Source organism: Castanea sativa, chromosome 7, assembly GCF_040712315.1.
Source record: "Castanea sativa cultivar Marrone di Chiusa Pesio chromosome 7, ASM4071231v1".
In the NCBI taxonomy this organism is placed as follows: domain Eukaryota; kingdom Viridiplantae; phylum Streptophyta; class Magnoliopsida; order Fagales; family Fagaceae; genus Castanea; species Castanea sativa.
The window spans coordinates 1,547,426-1,565,208 of NC_134019.1; the positions used below are offsets into that span (position 1 = coordinate 1,547,426).

General features: G+C 32.6%; 2 protein-coding genes across 2 annotated transcripts; both read right to left on the minus strand.

Annotated features, from left to right (window-relative positions):
• Positions 1 to 3,809: 3,809 nt before the first annotated feature.
• LOC142643139 (trimethyltridecatetraene synthase-like) lies at positions 3,810 to 4,826 on the minus strand. Its single transcript, XM_075817680.1, has 2 exons — positions 4,797 to 4,826; positions 3,810 to 4,453 (listed from the first exon to the last, which is right to left on the minus strand). The coding sequence occupies exons 1-2, from the start codon at positions 4,824 to 4,826 to the stop codon at positions 3,899 to 3,901; spliced, it is 585 nt and encodes a 194-aa protein (XP_075673795.1). The 3' UTR covers positions 3,810 to 3,898.
• A 2,909-nt stretch (positions 4,827 to 7,735) lies between these two features.
• LOC142642392 (trimethyltridecatetraene synthase-like) lies at positions 7,736 to 9,816 on the minus strand. The gene is made up of 2 exons (XM_075816737.1): positions 8,864 to 9,816; positions 7,736 to 8,444 (listed from the first exon to the last, which is right to left on the minus strand). The coding sequence occupies exons 1-2, from the start codon at positions 9,770 to 9,772 to the stop codon at positions 7,821 to 7,823; spliced, it is 1,533 nt and encodes a 510-aa protein (XP_075672852.1). The 5' UTR covers positions 9,773 to 9,816; the 3' UTR covers positions 7,736 to 7,820.
• Positions 9,817 to 17,783: the final 7,967 nt, after the last annotated feature.

The following is a 17,783-nucleotide window of genomic DNA, read 5'->3' on the forward strand; positions in this document are numbered from 1 at the left end:
GACCAAAACACCAGATTCGGCGATTCTAGGCATGATTTGTGGGAAAAAGCATCGGATTTGGCGAAATCTCTGCCAGATCTGGCTAAATCACATCAGATCTTGGACCAAACAGGAGAGATCTCGCCGATTTATCCTTTTTTCGGTACTCTCTGGTGGGTTTCAGCCTCACTCGAAACCGCCACTCACCCAACGGGTAAAACCCGACCCTAATACGGGTCGGTTGCGGGTCTAGCAACTCCCTACCCGATCTTTAGTGGGTTGGTTGTAGGTTGGGCACAAACTCGACCCGCCCGACCCGTAGACAGCCCTAGCAACAATGTCTGAGTCACCATCCACCACTACTTTCCCTTTCCCAACATATTTCTTACTTTGATGAAGCTAAGGGTCCGTTTGATTGGATGAGTGGAAAAGTGGGAGGATAGAAAATGGTGGAAGGATGAAAAAGTAAGGTTTGTTTGGTTGGAAGTGGAAAAGTGGAGTGATGGAAAAAATGAGTTTAAATAAATTTACTCATATACCCTTGTTAAAGAATGATGCTCAATTAAAACAAAAAAAGTGACAAATAATCACAAAAAAATAGCAATCACCGAAATTTATTAAAAAAATAAAAATCACATCCCTAAAAAAAACAACTATCACACCCAGGCACTAGAAAATCAAAAGAAAAAAAAGGAGGAGGTGAGTTATTGCCCAGAAGAAAAAAAAAAAAAAAAAAAAGTGAACGCCTAGGCATGTGTACATGGGCATTTTTGTCAATCAAGAAAAAATTCATTCCCACTCAATTTTCTGTCCACTTTAGGGAGAAAATATTTTGGTGGGCTCGGAGAGAAAACACCTGGGTCCCACTAGTTATTTTCCTTCCTTCTCACCAAACCAAACATACTTTAAAAAAAATTTCCTTCTTATTTTCTCTCCAAATTTTTCCATCCACTCTATTTCACCTCCAAACAAATTCACCCTAATGCTATGTTTGGATGTTAGGGGAAGAAGAGCGAGTTGAGTAGAGGGAGGGAGAGTAATTTAATTACCTTATATGGATGTTTTTTATGGAATGAGGGGGAGGGATTTGGAGGGGTTTGAACTACTTCTAACCCCTCATTTTTAATTCCCCCAAATTGGAGAGATTTGGAGGGAGAGTGGAGTATAAAAATACTTGACCAAATGAATTATCAAATTTACTCTTACCATATTAACAAAATTACAAATGAAAAGACTAATTATTCCCCTCCCCCTTACTTAATTTTAAAAACATCCAAATAATTTGGAGGATAATCATTCCTGTCTACTCTCCGTTCCACTACTCTCCTTCCATCTACTCCTCTCTACTCCCCTCTACTCTTCTCACTCTCAAAACTTCCAAACATAGCATAAATGTTGTCGACATTGTAGCTACAGCCTAAGCCAAATCGTTCATGTTGCACTATGATTTGGGTCCAAACCTTTTCTCTCCACATCCTTTATATTGTCCCAGAGGGCCCAAAAATCAACTAAACTGTATCTTGGTTTGGAGTTTGGGGCATGATTTTTAATTTTAAGTAGTTGCTAATCTGTTCTATGCACCCAAAAACTACTTTGAATGAGATCTAAGTGAGACTCTTTTAATATAAAATGATATATTTCTTCTTCCTCTCTTTATCCTTTTTTCTTAATTTTATTATAAAACAAAAGGAATCATATGCAATGCAAAAATCAGGTAAAACTTTAGGTATGACCGTACGATACCTTAAGTGTAGTATATTAGGTTCATTAATTAAATTCAAACATATATATTTTTTAATTCAGTTAGAAAACATAATTTTATTGCTTCAAAGTTTTGTGCCCAGTTAAAACATGAAAATGCTAAACCATCGTACACATAGACTGTTTTAAGATTTACAATTTTATATTCAAATAATAATAAATTTGAACTAAAAGCATTATTATAGCTCAAATCTAAATCAACCTACAATCACCTCCCTCCCAGACTATTGCATTTTTCAGATTCAGACTCTTGATCTAAAATTCTCATTCTCTTTCCCCTTGAAAATTCAATGTTCTCTGAAAATTGAATTGAATTTCTAATATAAATTTTGATGTGTCAACCTCAGACTATTTGTTTTAGTTCCAAGCCTAAAACTTGCCTTTGGACCATACACAATTTTTGGCAAGCAATATGCAAACTAACGCAAGCAAATAAGATTTTTGATATTCTGATTAGAGTAGTACTGTTTAAGCAATCAATATTATCGTGACAATACAATATTGAGTGTTCTTTTGGTTTGATTAATTTTGTCAATTTATTTTACTATTCAGCTTATTTTTGCTACTATTCATGGGTCCCACTGCACTTTTTGGTATTATTCATATGTCCCACTATACTATTTCAACTAACTTTTACCTTTATCTATAGTACTGTACGTTTGGCAAAGAATTGGGTAAAGGCCAATTTACGGTCGCTGTGTTTGATAGCGATGTTCAAACAACAGTTTTTAGTATTTAAACTAGTATTATTAAACTCAACCAGCTCATACAGTTAGATCAGTAATTTGGCGACTTGGCACATAGATCGGTTTAGGTCATCAATTGGACCGGATGTGCATAACACCTAGTCAAAACAAGTAAAATCCGAGGGTTCTAAGAAAACCGTGTAACCTGGCTGGGTTTTAATAACTCAACTGGGTTTGTGAATTGTGTAAAATTACATATGTTTTTTGGTGCCAAACACCTCTTTTTTTTTTTTGCATTATGAATACATTAAACAAGTGTTTTTATAAAACATTTTAAATCAAAGTTTTCTCACAGATTGGTGATAGGTTTTTTTTAAAAAAATTTCTTTGGGTTTGCATTTTTTTTATTTATGTTTTGTAATGAGTTTTTTATTTGATTTGTGTTTTTTTAGACTTGAGGTGATGGTGGGTTGTGTTTTAGTGGTGGTGGTGGATTTCTAGTAGTGTTGGGTTGCAAATTTGGGTTTTACGGTGGTGGTGGTGGCAGCTTGTGGGTTTATGGTGGTGGAGTGTTGTGGGGTGTGGCTGCTGCTACAATGGAGAGAGAGAGAGAGAGAGAGAGAGAGAGAGAGAGAGAGAGAGAGAGAGAGAGAGAGAGAGAGAGAGAGAGAGAGAGAGACTGCGTGATGTAAATTGAGCTGTAAAATAGTGTGTTAGAGTAGATAAAGTAACTTTTTAACGTATTAAATACTAAATTTTATAAAAGAGCTCATGCTAGTACTCTTAAATAGGGTAAAATAACCTTGCTTTGGTTATAATTCGAAACAAGAAAGTTGAAGTCTGAAAAAGAAATTTTATTCTGATGTGCATATAATTTCTAATAGATTATTACGTGGAGAAGCTGCTTCCAAGATCATAGAGGTAAGTACTCATTTTATTTTAATAAAGAAGAGGTATTAGTAAGGAAGAAGTTACGATTACTTGTGTGAATATTATAATTCATTCCTCAAACTTACTCATGCATATAGCTGTCCTACTATTTGGGTGGGAGGTGGCTCATTAGGAGGAATTTTTTCTTCTTTGGGTAAGAAGGAAGAGGCTATATAATGTGCGGTGGACAGTGATTTTCAATCCCTTTCAAAAGTGGGATGGACAAATAAGAATTACAAATGTAAGTGAGTCAACAAAAGTTTTAGTTTCTTACTGCACATTTTACCTAGCTCATTCGCCGTATTGGAAGATAGAGCCCTGAAGTAACTTCTTTTCCAAGATTTTATTTATTGAGCAAAGCCCATAGTACATAACTACGACACATTTCTATGGTAGAATGGTAGCATGGGAATACAACATAAGTAGGAAATGATTCAATACAGAAAATTTGGTAAAAGAAAAACAAATAAATACATATATATATATATATATATATATATATATATATATATATATATTGTTCATTACACATCAATTCACCACTAATAAAGATGAAGAGGGAGTCGAGGTTCCATCATTGCAACAAGTGGGAATTTGCGAGATGTTGCAAATCCATAAACTTCATCCATGCTTAAATCTTCATTTTTCATATTTTCTGGTAGTTTCCAGTTAAATCCATGTAACATATTAGCCAAGGTAGAGCTAATCACCTTGAGTCCAAAGCTATAGCCAGGACACATTCTCCTCCCAGAACCAAATGGTAATAGCTCAAAACTTTGGCCCTTCACATCAATAGCCTTACCCAAAAACCTCTCTGGGCGGAACTCTTCTGGTGCATCCCATATTGATGAGTCTCTCCCAATACTCCATGTGTTTACGAAGACTCTAGTTCCTTTCTGGATTTTGTAACCAGCTACATCACAATCTTGCACAGCTAAATGCGGTGCAAGCAATCCAGCCACAGGGTGCTTTCTCATTGTCTCCTTGACAATTGCTTCAATATAAGGAAGTTGTGGAATGTCAATCTCTTCCACCCATCTGTCTCTCCCTATTACTTTATCGAGCTCTTCTGTTGCCTTTTTAATGAGATGTGGTTGCTTTAAGTGAGAAAAAGTTAGAAATGAAAAATAGAAAATTGAGAGAAATTATAACTTTTTATGAGAAAAGAATGGGTAATTGCATCCAGGGTTGTGTGTTGCACCAGATCTTCATCTTCAACTCCAAACTTTTGCACTATGTAGTCAATTTGGATGGAATGAGAGTACTAGACTAGTAGAGTACTTGACACTTTGTATAAATGGTAGTTAGCAAAATGGTAGAATACCATTTATTTTCAAAAATTTCAGCAAAATAATATTGTTTTGAAACTATCTAGTAAAATGCCACTTTTTTGGAACTTGATATTATGAAAATTGAGTTCTATATAGAACTCAATATTACCAGTATCAAATTCCATGCGTGTTTTGCCATGGTGGCAAGCACTAATGTGGCTTTTTTAAATAAAAAATGTCACGTGAAACTTGATATTCGAATATTCAATTTATGTATAATTTTTTTTAAGCGAAACTTGCTATTATTAGTATTAGTATCGAGTTCTTTGCAAATTAAATAAATAAAAAAGTGGAACTTGACTTGCGCTAGCTTTTTCTTTTTAATCTTTTATATATATATATATATATATATATATATATATATATATATATATATATATATATTATTTATAATGTTGATGTATCATTCAAATCCACTGCTATTCTATTTGATGTTTTCTATCTTTTAATCAATGCTATTGCTTTTTTTTAGCCAAAAAAAAAAAAGTGATTGCTTTTTTTTATTTCTTTTTTAGCTTTAAGCTAAGACATTAATTTGACTTAAATTTACAACTAATTGCCTTTAATATGGGGGGAAAAAAAAAGACATGACCATCGCCATAACCATTCAATTAAAAATTGCAATGATTGTCCTAGGAGGACACCCAAGTGATAAGGGCTAAAATTGAGAAATTTCTTTTGGGCAAAGTACAAAAACATCCTTTGAAATTTAAAGGAATAACACTTTTGCTGAAAACTGAGAGGAAAATGATTCGCTCTTTTTTTAGGCTTAAAGGTTAGTATTTTATTTATGAAATAATTTTGAGAGAAAGGCAAAAGCCACTAGCAATGCAATTACTAAAAGAGCCCAAGAAGAAAGAAGAAGAAGACTCCATTATATTATCCTAGAGGAAACGTGAAGCTGTCTCCATTATATTAAATTATAATGGATGTGGTGTGAAAAGGTTTGGACCCAGATCATAGTGAAACTTGAAGCTGCAATGTCTAACAGCATTTAGCTTCAACAAAGTAAGAGATATGTTAGGAAAGGGAAAGCAGCGGGTGTGGATGGTGATTCTACTGCAAATTATCAAGGCATGGTTGTACCAAATCCGTGAGCTATAGTGAATCTAATCGAAAAAGCAAAAAAAAATTTAAAAATGTCTAAATACATTGACTCCATCTGCCTCTCAGCGTCTTACTATGCCCCAAAAAACACAAGGGCATCATGTGCATGAATGGTGTATATATATTTCAGGTCTAAATACAAACCCCATAATAATTCCTACCAAATGGAGTCTTCTTCTTCTTTCTTCTTGGGCTCTTTTAGTAATTGCATTGCTAGTGGCTTTAGCCTAAACAACAATTAAGGCTTTGTAATTTTGTATATATCCAAAAAAAAAAAAAAAACTCTTGAGTTTTTTTTGCTGTTTTTATTATAGCTAGAGATATATAAAGAGATGAAAAAAAAAAGTTGATAATAACAATTAAGATTTTATGTTCATTTAAAAAATTGATAAAGCAGTAGATGAGAAGTTGATAAGAACAAATAAACACACCAATGTTACGAGCTCAAGGAAATTTTCAGACCTTGGTCAACTCAATTATCGATCATTCTCCATTGTGTTTGGAAACATGAGGGTTGTTCAATACACCAGCGTGTTGACCAATGCTGGGGCTGCTGGGTCTGTCTATGAAGTGACCATCAATGTGCCAATGATGGTGGTACTAAAATAAAGCCTATAAAGCTTGTTTTTAAATATGTTGGGGAGAAATGAAGGTACACGGTTAACTTTGTGACTAAGAGAGATACACCCAGGGCGGCCAAGTCTTAATTTGGGTCAATTGTCTAGACCAACGCCAAACACCATGTTAAGAGCGCAATTGTTTTTTCATGGACACAATTGTGAGATTAGAGTCTATGCCATGCCGTTTTTGGGTTAATTTTATGATCCATGGGGCTTGTAGAAGGACACGTGTGGATCAAGATATGAGTTGCCTGAAGTTTGGGGTTGCTAGTTGGTTGGTTTAGGAATGTCTAGTGATAGAATGTTTTCCAATAAGACTTCCTAGTGTTAATGAACATGATGAGTGACATAATAAATAAATAAATAATAACAAGGCAACTACAAAATATTTACAAATTAATGCAACAATTAGTATGATTTGTGCCACATTAATAAAATAGAAAACAATTTCTTAATTTTTTTTAATGTTCAAAAATTGATACATCAGTTTGTAAATTCTATATAGTAAAACTTATAATAGTTGTGTAGTACACAAACCATCTTTTTGAAGTATTTGCAATTTTTCTTTTTTCTTTTTTGAAAGAACCAAATATAGCTACGTTTTCCATAATTTACCAATCTAATAAAAGTCATTTCTCTCAAAAATAAAATCTAATAAAAGTCATATATATCATCTAATTATATTTCATATATATTTTAACCTAAAAGCTAATTAATTTTACCAAAAAAGTTGCAAATAGAGAATAACAAAAGTCAAACAAAGTGTTGATTCCTATGTCTTATCCCGTTATTTTGTTCTTATTTTTTTCCTCAAATAAAAACCCCGTCCATGTCTATCTATCTTGCATTAGTATCTACTTTTTTTGCAATTGGATGCCAAAAAAAGTGAGACCTTTAATCTCTTCTCCCTTATCGAATGGGAGGTTTGGGGTACATAGCTAGCAAAGCAAAGTTTGGCTGCAACACTTGTTGGGGTAATTTGGTTTTAGTAAGCAGGTTTTTTAATCATACAACTACTTTTTCTAAACTTTTTTTCTTTTAATTCAAAATCGTTGAAAAGTTTCAATGAAGTATTTTTGAATTGAAGACTTTGTCAACTAATGTTCAACAAATGTATTTCAATAAAAATTCTTGTTTGTGAACTACTATTCTAGCTAATACGGCATTCGTTGATGATTTTGGGGCCAAGTTGACATAAAACAGACCACTATGACCTTGAATTATCAAGTGTGCCTAAAATTAAATCCTGCGAGACAAAAAAACATTAATAGAAATCATATGTGCAACGAAGTTGCAATTTTATTTTCAATTAAGGCAGAGTCAAGTACGGCAATAAGGATACACTTAATAGGAAACTGGTACAAAATATAAGAAAATACAACATACGATATCGATTATTGTCATAACTAATAAAGATGAAGCGGGAGCCGTGGCTTCATGACTGCAACAAGTGGAAACTTTCTTGGCGTAGCCAAGCCATAGATTTCCTCCATGCTCAAATCTTCTGGCTTCATATTTTCTGGCAATTTCCACTCAAACCCATGCAACATATTAGCCAAACTGGAGCTAATCATCTTTAGTCCTAGGCTATACCCAGGGCACATCCTCCTCCCTGAACCAAATGGCAATAGCTCAAAATTTTGTCCCTTCACATCAATAGGCTTACCCAAAAATCTCTCTGGGCGGAACTCTTCTGGTGCATCCCATATTGATGGATCTCTTCCTATACTCCAAGTGTTTATGAATATTGTTGTTCCTTTGCGAATGTCGTAACCAGCTACATTGCAGTCTTGAAGAGCCAAATGTGGTGCAAGCAATACGGCAACAGGGTGTTTTCTCATTGTTTCTTTCATAATTGCATCAATATAAGGAAGCTGTGGGATGTCTTTCTCTTCTACCCATCTTTCTCTTCCAATAATCCTATCCAGTTCTTCCGTTGCCTTTTTGATGAGATGTGGTTGCTTCATGAGTTCAGACATAGCCCATTCCACAGTAGTTGCAGAGGTATCTGTACCTCCAGCTACAAGATCCTGACATTAATGAACAAAAGCAATTGTCATTCACTATATATTTATCATTTAGGGGGATAACCAGATAAGAGCAGGCCTTCTTTTTTTTTTAAAAACCTATAACTCCAACCATTTATAATTAAGGTTGATATCTTTTAGCCTATCCTACAAATTTTAGAACATGTCTTATAAATTGATGAGTCAATTTTTAAATACAATACAAAAAAATATTTTTATTATTTTGTTAATGTGGCACCCTTAAGTGTAGTTCCGCTCCTGCAAACAAATTTGATCAAGAAGGATTATATCTGCATGCATTCTCGGTTAGAAAAATAGAAGGCACCAAAATTACAATTATTCCCCATCTGCTAATTACAAGAAAAAAATAGAGGTTAAACAAGAAAAATAAAAATAAAATTAGAAAGGTTAATAAGGCATACCTGAGTGAGCGCTTTGATATTGTCATAAGTGAGCTTAACATCAATATTAGGATCATCGGCGAGCTGCAATAATAAATCCACCATATCCTTTGGCACAAAATCTTTCACGCTTTCTCTCTTTGCCTTATGTTCACCAATAACATGGTCATGGAATCGATCAAATTTTTTTGTGATAGCCTTCATTCGCTTCACGTATCCCTGCAAGTCTAAGAAATCGAGCCCTGGTATCCAGTCCCCAATGTTCAACACCCCATTTAGCAAGAACAATTCGTCCAACATATCTTGAAATTCTTTGAGTGTCACTATCGAAGACTCATATTCAGACTCGCTGAAATACTTCTTGCCCAATACAATTCTGCTTATGACGCTTAATGTAAGGTGCGAGAGATGCTCTTTCAGCCTAATCGGCTTCCCAGACAAGGCACATAAGCGTGAGAGAAGAGCACGCCTTTCTTCGACGCGAATATACTCAAAGGACTCCAGTTGTTTCGAGCTAAATAGCTCAGAGAGATATATCTTACGCCCTTGGCGCAAATATGGTCCATAAGGTGCCCATGAGATATTGGTGAAGTTATAAGTGGTGTATTTCCCAGCAGCAGTTTGGGGTCTACAGGCAAAGATGTGATCGTGTGTTTTTAGGAATTGCTTTGCCATTTCGGCAGATGAAGCAACCACTACTGGGACAGACCCGAACTTAAGTTGCATAATGGGTCCGTATTTTTGAGACAATTTATGAAAGGATTGGTGAGGGAGAGGACCAATAGCGTTTAGATTGCCTATGATAGGCCAAGGTTTGGGTCCTGGTGGAAGTTTTAGCTTGTGGAATCGAAGGGGGTTATGTTTGAAGAAAAAGAGCAAAGCAGCTAGCCATGCCATGGCTAAAACAGCAGCCCAAGAAGTGAGCTCCATTGCTGAGGATTTTGGTGGTTGCAGTGGTGAGAGAGTTCTTTGCGGGGGTTTATATAGGTTTAAATCTAAGGGTAGTCATGAAGAGTTTCATTTTCATAGCTGTACTGTATCTTAAACACGAACTGCACGTGGAGTAGTGAGATAGTCAGATAGAGAATATTACGTACCAGTCACATATTATTAAAATGAACGCATTAGAAAAATGTGAAGAAGTTAAAATAATTATAAAATAAAATAAAATAAAAGAAGAAAAAACTACTGCTTAATCAAAGGGAATCCCATCTTGGCTTCTCTCGGTTAAAGGTTTAACTATTATTATTTCTTAAGATGATATTAGAATACAATATGCATGTATGGCTGATAATGATCCCTTTAGTACTTAATTTATACACGTAATCATATTTCCATAAAGTAGAGAGAGCAAAATAGTAAGGTTCACGATGCACAAGGTGAAGGTAAAACACGCCTGTATTCAGAAAAATAAAAAATGAAAAAAGGGGTAAAACACGTTTTTCTCATGATTTAATAATTCACAGCTGTAAACTAATAACCTTTCTGCTCAATCAAATTCACTTGCTCCTCTTAGGGTTCATTTGGCTAGAGAGGTAAAAAAAAAGTAAGAGAATAGAAAATAAGAAAGAGATAGAAAGTTAGAGGATATAAAAAAATTTAGTTTCCTTTATTTGTGTTTGGTTGGAGGGATAAAAGTGGAGAAATAAAAAAAAATGATTTTGAATAAATTTACTCATATGCCTTAAAGAAATGGTGCACAATTAAAACAAAAAAAGTGAAAAGAAAAAAAAACAAATAAAAAAAGAGGAAATCGCCCAAATTTATTAAAAACTAAAAATCATGCCCAAAAAAAAACTCTAAAATTCATGTCTAGTTAGACCCAAAAAAATGTGTGTGTGGCGCCCACAACTTACGCCTAGAAAAGGGGAAAAAAAAAAAAAAAAGAGTAAAAAGCAACCAAAAAAAGAAAAGAAAAGAAAGCACTACAACTCACACCCAAGGAAAAAATAAAAAATAAAAAAAGAAAAAAGCAACCAGCAAACACGTAAAAGGAGGATGGTTAGTTCAATCATTAACTGAAACTATTCATTTTCTTTCTATTTTCTTTCCTAATTAGGGAGATAGAATTTTGGTGGGCCAAGGGAGAATTCACTTTCTCTTAGCAATTTTCCATACTCTCATTCTCTCCAACAAAACAGACATAAAATTAGTTTTATCGTTTCTATTTTCTATCCTCCTTGTTTCACCCTCAACTAAACAGACTCCTACTCTCACAATTTCAATCTCTTATTCCAATTTCTACATAGAAACCAACTTATTAGTAGGTTTGGTTGGAATTGTTGAAAAGTGAGGATGAAAAATGCAGGTTTTCTCATGGTATTTGGTTGGGGGATGAAAAAATAAAATGATGAAAAAATTCTCATTTGATTGAGAAGATATATAAGATAGACAATATAGTTTATATAAATTTGCTATCATGTCCCTATTAAATAAAACAAAAACAAAAAACCAAATTATGTATAAATGGTTCTTCATTTTTTTTTTTTTTTTTAAGAAAGAACAAGTTCAAGACCCAAAACTTTTGTAACAAAAAAAAAGTCTAAATTGTTGAGAAAAGAAAGGATAAGCACAAAAGAAAAGAAAAGAAAAACCAAAGAGAGGATAAGCACAAAAGAAAAGGTAATTAAAAAAATGAAAGAAAGGATAAGCACAGGAAAAAAAAACTAATAAACAAATAAAAACAAAATCGTTATGATAACATAGAAAAAGATCAAAAAATAAATAAAGAAGCAAAGAAGAAAAATAAAAAAATGCTTTAAAAAATCTAAGCTTTGGGTTGGGCAATTTCTTCCAAAACACAGCCCTCATTTTCACTCGAGTTTTCTCCCTAATTTGGAAATATTGAGTTTTGGTGGGCCTGAGGATAAAACTGCCGAGCTCCACCATTTTCTTCCCTCATTTCCACTCCTAACCAAACACACTCTCCCAAAACACACCCTCCAATTTTCACTCCAACCAAACGAATCCTAAGTGTGTTTGATAAATGATTATAAAATAGTATTTTACTTAATTTATGTACATTTTGTGAGTCTCACACTACTTTTTGTCTTAACTTTATTTTGAATAATTTAACTTTTAATTTTTTGAAAACAAGCTAAGTTTTAGCTTTTGTGTGTATTTGGAGAATGATTATAAGCTAGATTTTCGCTTGTTTTATATATTGTTTGCATGCCTCATACTACTTTTTATCGCAAATTTATTTCAAATAATCTAACTTTTTTTTTTATTTAAAAAAGCTAACTTTTAGCCTTTTCTTTCACATTATGCAAATAAGCTATCAAAAAAAACAATTCTCAAATAGATACCCTACCAGCCTCTTTCTTTCTCTGCCTATCCATAGCATACCCAGCTCATTCAAAGCTTATACACTATGCTTTCAACTTGTTGTCCTTAACATGGGTCTGTATGTTAGTTCTCAGCTTGAAGAGACAAGTTTGAATCTGATGAGTGAAGCTACCAACACTCTCTCTCTCTCTCTCTCTCTCTCTCCTATTATAGGGATTGTATTTTGAACATGAAACTTTGATTAAAAGGGGTTTTTTTCTATTCATTTTTTGTGTTCAAAAGGCTAAAATATGAGTTTCTTGTTAAGTGTTTTGGTGTTGTCTAAGTAATCTTGTTGATGTTTTGGACTATCGTTTGTTGTTATTTGGCCTATATTTTTGGTTTAAGAGACCAAAGAATTTTTTTGAGAGGTCAAATTTAATTTTCTTAGGCTCAAATTCTAGATGAAAATGGCCAGATCTAGGCAAAATCTTGCAAAAAATGGTTGAGATGGCGAGATCTCACCGAATTTTGGCCTTTTTTCATTGTTTTCATGTCAGATTTTCACCATTTTCCAAATCTTCAACCCTGACTGACCCGCCTGATCTAATCATCCTCTCAGTTGGCAACAGGTTGAGGGTTTCTCCACCCGATTAGGTCGGGTTGAATGCAGGTTAAGCCTAAACCCAATCTAACCCGATTCATGGACAGCCTTACATAAATGTAAGACCCACACATTATAAATTGAGAAGTTAGATATATCAATATACCGTATATGTATGTTATAGGAAATTTGTTTTGTACCAAGAGGAGATTTTGTGAATGGTGAAGTCATCTCCTTCTAGCTACCACATTTATATAATAATATAAAAGTGAAACGCGTGACTTTTTGTTGACCATTCTTTATTGCGCCATGTGACTAAATAAATTTATGCCACCTATTCATTTAAAAGCACCAAACATTTGTGCCTTTTTATTTTGCCTGTTAAATTTTGGTATCTACTCACTATTTCACATAAAATGTATATATTAAAAAAAATTGTCATTAAGAAGAAAGCATCAATAAGGAATAGGGAAGAGAATAAGAAATCTTAGAAGGATAGCTTTCGTAAGACATGTAAAGAAATCATTCAATATAATTGTTGCTACCGTTGGTGTGGCTTGATTCCTAGACCATTTTCACTATTTAACAGGAAAAAAAAAAAACCAACTTACAAATAACAATTTTAGAGAAGACTCACAAGTTTCTTGTGTTTTTAAGAAAGATGAAAAAGAAGTTGAGAAAAAGCTACTAAATTAATATGAACCACTATTTATACCTAAAGGATTATGACCCTTCAACAAGCACATTTTCATTCAATATGCATCTTTTCAGTCAATAGACACATTTTCATTCAATAAACACATTTTCATTCAATATGCACATTTTCAGTCAATAAGCATCTTTAATATATATTCAATATGAAGGGTTATGACATTTCAATAGACACATTTTGGTATATCCAATTTAAAGGGTTATGACCTTTTAATAGACACATTTGGTATATATATTACAACATATCTTATATATACCTATATATACAACACAAACTAAACTAGAGACATAACATTATGTTTCTTATTCCTTTCTATAAAAAACTAATAAATAAAAATGACATTTTTTTTTCCTGAAACTCATCCAGTAGCTATTCTCGTGCATCATACGGGTTAGCGATTAGTTATAAATAAAAGAGTACACTAGTGATGTCTATCTTATATATGGACATAAGATAAACTAACTAATGATTATAAAATGTTTAGATAAACTAAAAATGGTTTGTTAAGATGGGATGCTTTAGAGTAATGCTATTTTCAATAACTTGTAACTTTGTACAATGGAGTAATTACCTGATATTACACCTTGTTCTTGGTATGTCAACCAGAGATGTATATCTGAAAGTAAATTTACTTGAGAAGATGCAATTAATCTACACTATAGAGATATTAAAATAAACAAATTTGCTCGGGAAGATGCAATTAATCTACACTATAGAAATATTAAAATATAACGTTAAACTGGGCCTACCACTAGGGCCTGTTTCCTTTGCGGCGCCCCGCGGGGGGGGGTGTGGAATTAATTAATATTCATGCAAAACCATTGCGTCAATTCCAAGAGAAAGAGCACAAATAAATGCCTTATTTTAAGCAAGCAAGGAAAATTATATCTTGCACCTAGCATATGTTGGATCTCACAGGTACACGATATACTACCTTTTAAGTAAGTGCATTCACTTTCGAATTACCAATTACTTTAAATAAATAAATAAGTAATAGCATTCACAAAAACCTTGTGTGTGTGTGTGTGTGTGTATATATATATTGGACTACTTTTAGCACTTGGCAATTCTGCTATGTATGCTCTAACTCTAAGTCTCTTGGTGATATATGAGGATCAAGTTAACAGTCTCAATAATAGGGTTGTAAACAAACTGAACTTTATTCAAGTAGTGAGTTTTTTAGTTCGGGTCAATACTCAATAACATAAATAAAATGTTCTAACTCGAATTGAATTCAAACCAAGCTTACAAACAATATTCAAAATCAAACTCTTCCAAAAATTTGAACTCGGTTTGACTCAATTTGTTTCATTAGTTAAGTCGAGCTTAAACTCAATATGAAACTATTATCCAAGTCCAACACAAATATATTATCAAGTCTATATTAAGTATATTATCAAGCTCATTTATGTTGAGTTTGGCATTAGCTTAAAAAGCCAACTTTTTTTACTATGAAAAATGTTAACGGATGCCCTTAGAACAATAATTAATAATCTATTCAAAGAAAATTTTTATGAAAAAAGAAAAAAAATCAATTAATATTTTGACAACTTTTTCCATTTCCCATAAAAGTGGTGTCAAAATTTTCCCAAAATGGATTGTTGACCATTACCCTAAGGGCTTCCATTAGCATGAACATTTTACTATTTAGCTTATTTTTTCTACTATTCATGAGTTTCATTACACTTTTTGGTACTATTTATAGGTCCTATTATACTATTCCAGCTACATTTTAGCTTTATTTATAGTATTTTTAGCAAAAAAAATTTAGTTTTAGCTAAATAGATTGTTTTCAAACAGACTCTTAATTTGGACAAGTGAACCCAACTTCCAATTAATTAACGGCTTACTAAGATATTGTTTTATTTTTTTAAGTTCATATCAATCTTTTTACCAACCCTTAAATGAGCCTAAGCTCGGTTAATTTATTTTTTATTGAGCCATATTGTTTACAAGCTTGTTAATGAACATATATATATTACTTGACTTGTTTATTAAACAAGTCCAAAACTAATACTCAAACTTGACCTGTTTGTAAATAAACATATATGAATGAACTATATTTTGAGCCAAAAGCCAAACCCAAGCTGTTTATGATTCATTTTCAACCTTACACATGCAATAAATATCTAAATAGAGGCAATAGCGTGTGTAGAAGTGAAACCGTTACTCTCATGATTCTGGCCATATTCCCGTTACGTGCATGTATTTCTCATTGTTGCACTGCAATTAACCACTTCATAATTCTCTTTGTTGCATTATAAACATTTCAGTCATTAAATGTTTTCACAAATTGAACTTGGCTGCTTGCGACGAATAATTTTATCAATTCACTTGGTTTTTCTAGCTTCTGGGCCATTTGATAATTAGTTCATTACTTAAATTTAAAGGCGGTGTGACACAAAAGTTGTGTGTACTAATAATTTTCTTCCCAATATAATCCATCATTTGGGCTTACGAATGCTAATAATTAGAAAGTAGTTGTGAATTAATCTTACGAGAATATACAAATCTTCATTCGTCATCGTTGCACTTGAACATGTACGTATACCATGTCATGTCAGGTCATTACGTGTCGAACACGTATCTCAAAGCATATGCATGTCCATGCATGAACGTTTGGTTGGAATTCGCCACAACTTCAATGGTAAGTTTGGTAGGAAAACTATTGAGAGAGAGAGAGAGAGAGAGAGAGAGAGAGAGTATAAATTGTTTGGTAAAAGGCAAGCAAAGGATTGACAAATTTTTCCAGAGTCCCAATTTTCGTTGTACTTTATATATGCTTAGAAGTGGACGAATTCAAGAAAGGACAAAGGAAGAGACCTCTTCTTTGCTTGATAGGACAAGATAAGAGACTTGATATGGGCAGAAGTAAAGTTTCTGCAACAAGATCTTTATTGAAGTTGGTTGGCATTTAACAAATTATCTTTAGATATTTCTTATAATAAGATTATGTAAATTTTAACAAATTTATCGTAAATTATATCATCTTTATATATTTTTTAACTTTTATGTTTGTAAAATTTTAAACCAACCAAAAATTAATAAATATGTAATACATTGATTAGAAGTTGTGTTTATATTTAATACAGCTATGGATTTTTCATATAATTTTGTATGTATATTTTATAAGTATAGTTTTTATGTGACACTTTGATTAGAACTTACTGTGATTTCTACACTTTTTTTTGTAACTTTTTAAATATAGGAGTTGTTTGTTATATAATACTTTATTGATATCTTAACCAAAGGGCATACTAGTAAATGTGGATAATGGTTCAAATGCATAAAAATAAATAAATATATGCATATTACATATATATATATATATATATATATACACACACATAAAAGATGGTTATAAATTTTTCTTTTCTCCTCTTCGTGCAACCAAACGAGAGGAGATATTCGTTTCTTTAACGTTCAACGACCAATTGAATATACGCGTGGGAAATACATCACGTTTTTTGCTTTATCTATTTGCCTACCCAACATTTTCGGATACCTATCTGTCTACCAAACATTTTTCTTTTTAAAAGGAGTTTTAACAATTCTTGATAATAGTTTTTAATCATCAGATCAAGACACTAATTGATTTTTGGTATAAACAATGATTAAATTTTAAATTTCTTATTTAACTATCAATGATTTTACTAAAATTAAATTAATTAGAACCCGCATTTGTCTACTAAACTTAGACTTATGAAAATGGTGAAAAAATAGTTGCCAAATTGCCAATAGTAACAAATTTTTTTTTTTTTTTTAAATTAATGTCTTCAAATCGAACATGCTACCAAATAATTGGTGGCCAATTAAAGGTACTGTACAACATTGGACGGAAATCGCTCAAAGGAGAAGTAACTCTGCCAATGGGAGTAATTTATCATTAATCCCGTGGAATTGTTACAAAGACAACCGTTTCTGCCAATTAAAATAATAAACAAAATGAAGCTCCATTCACATATATACAAGACAAAGTGAATAAAATAAAAAAATAAAAAAAGTTCAACTAGCTGTAGTATGTTTTGGTCCTTGACTCTTTGTCGTTGTATGTACATAAAAAGAAGTGGTGACTTCTCAATCTGATACCACGCACTATGGATGTTTGTTCAGTAGAAAAGGACGTATCACCTACTCAGCTCAATCAGGGTGCAGATTTTGGATGAGCTGAGCTTATCTTTACTTTCAGGTTATTTTTCTACTATTTATAGTTCTACTATATTTTTTTAATACTATATATTTATGAGTCTTACTATATTATTCAACTTATATTTTAACATTTTTTTTACATTTTTAACAAAAATTTAATTTTATATTTTAGCTAAATAAACTATTCTAAATAGACACTTAATATAATA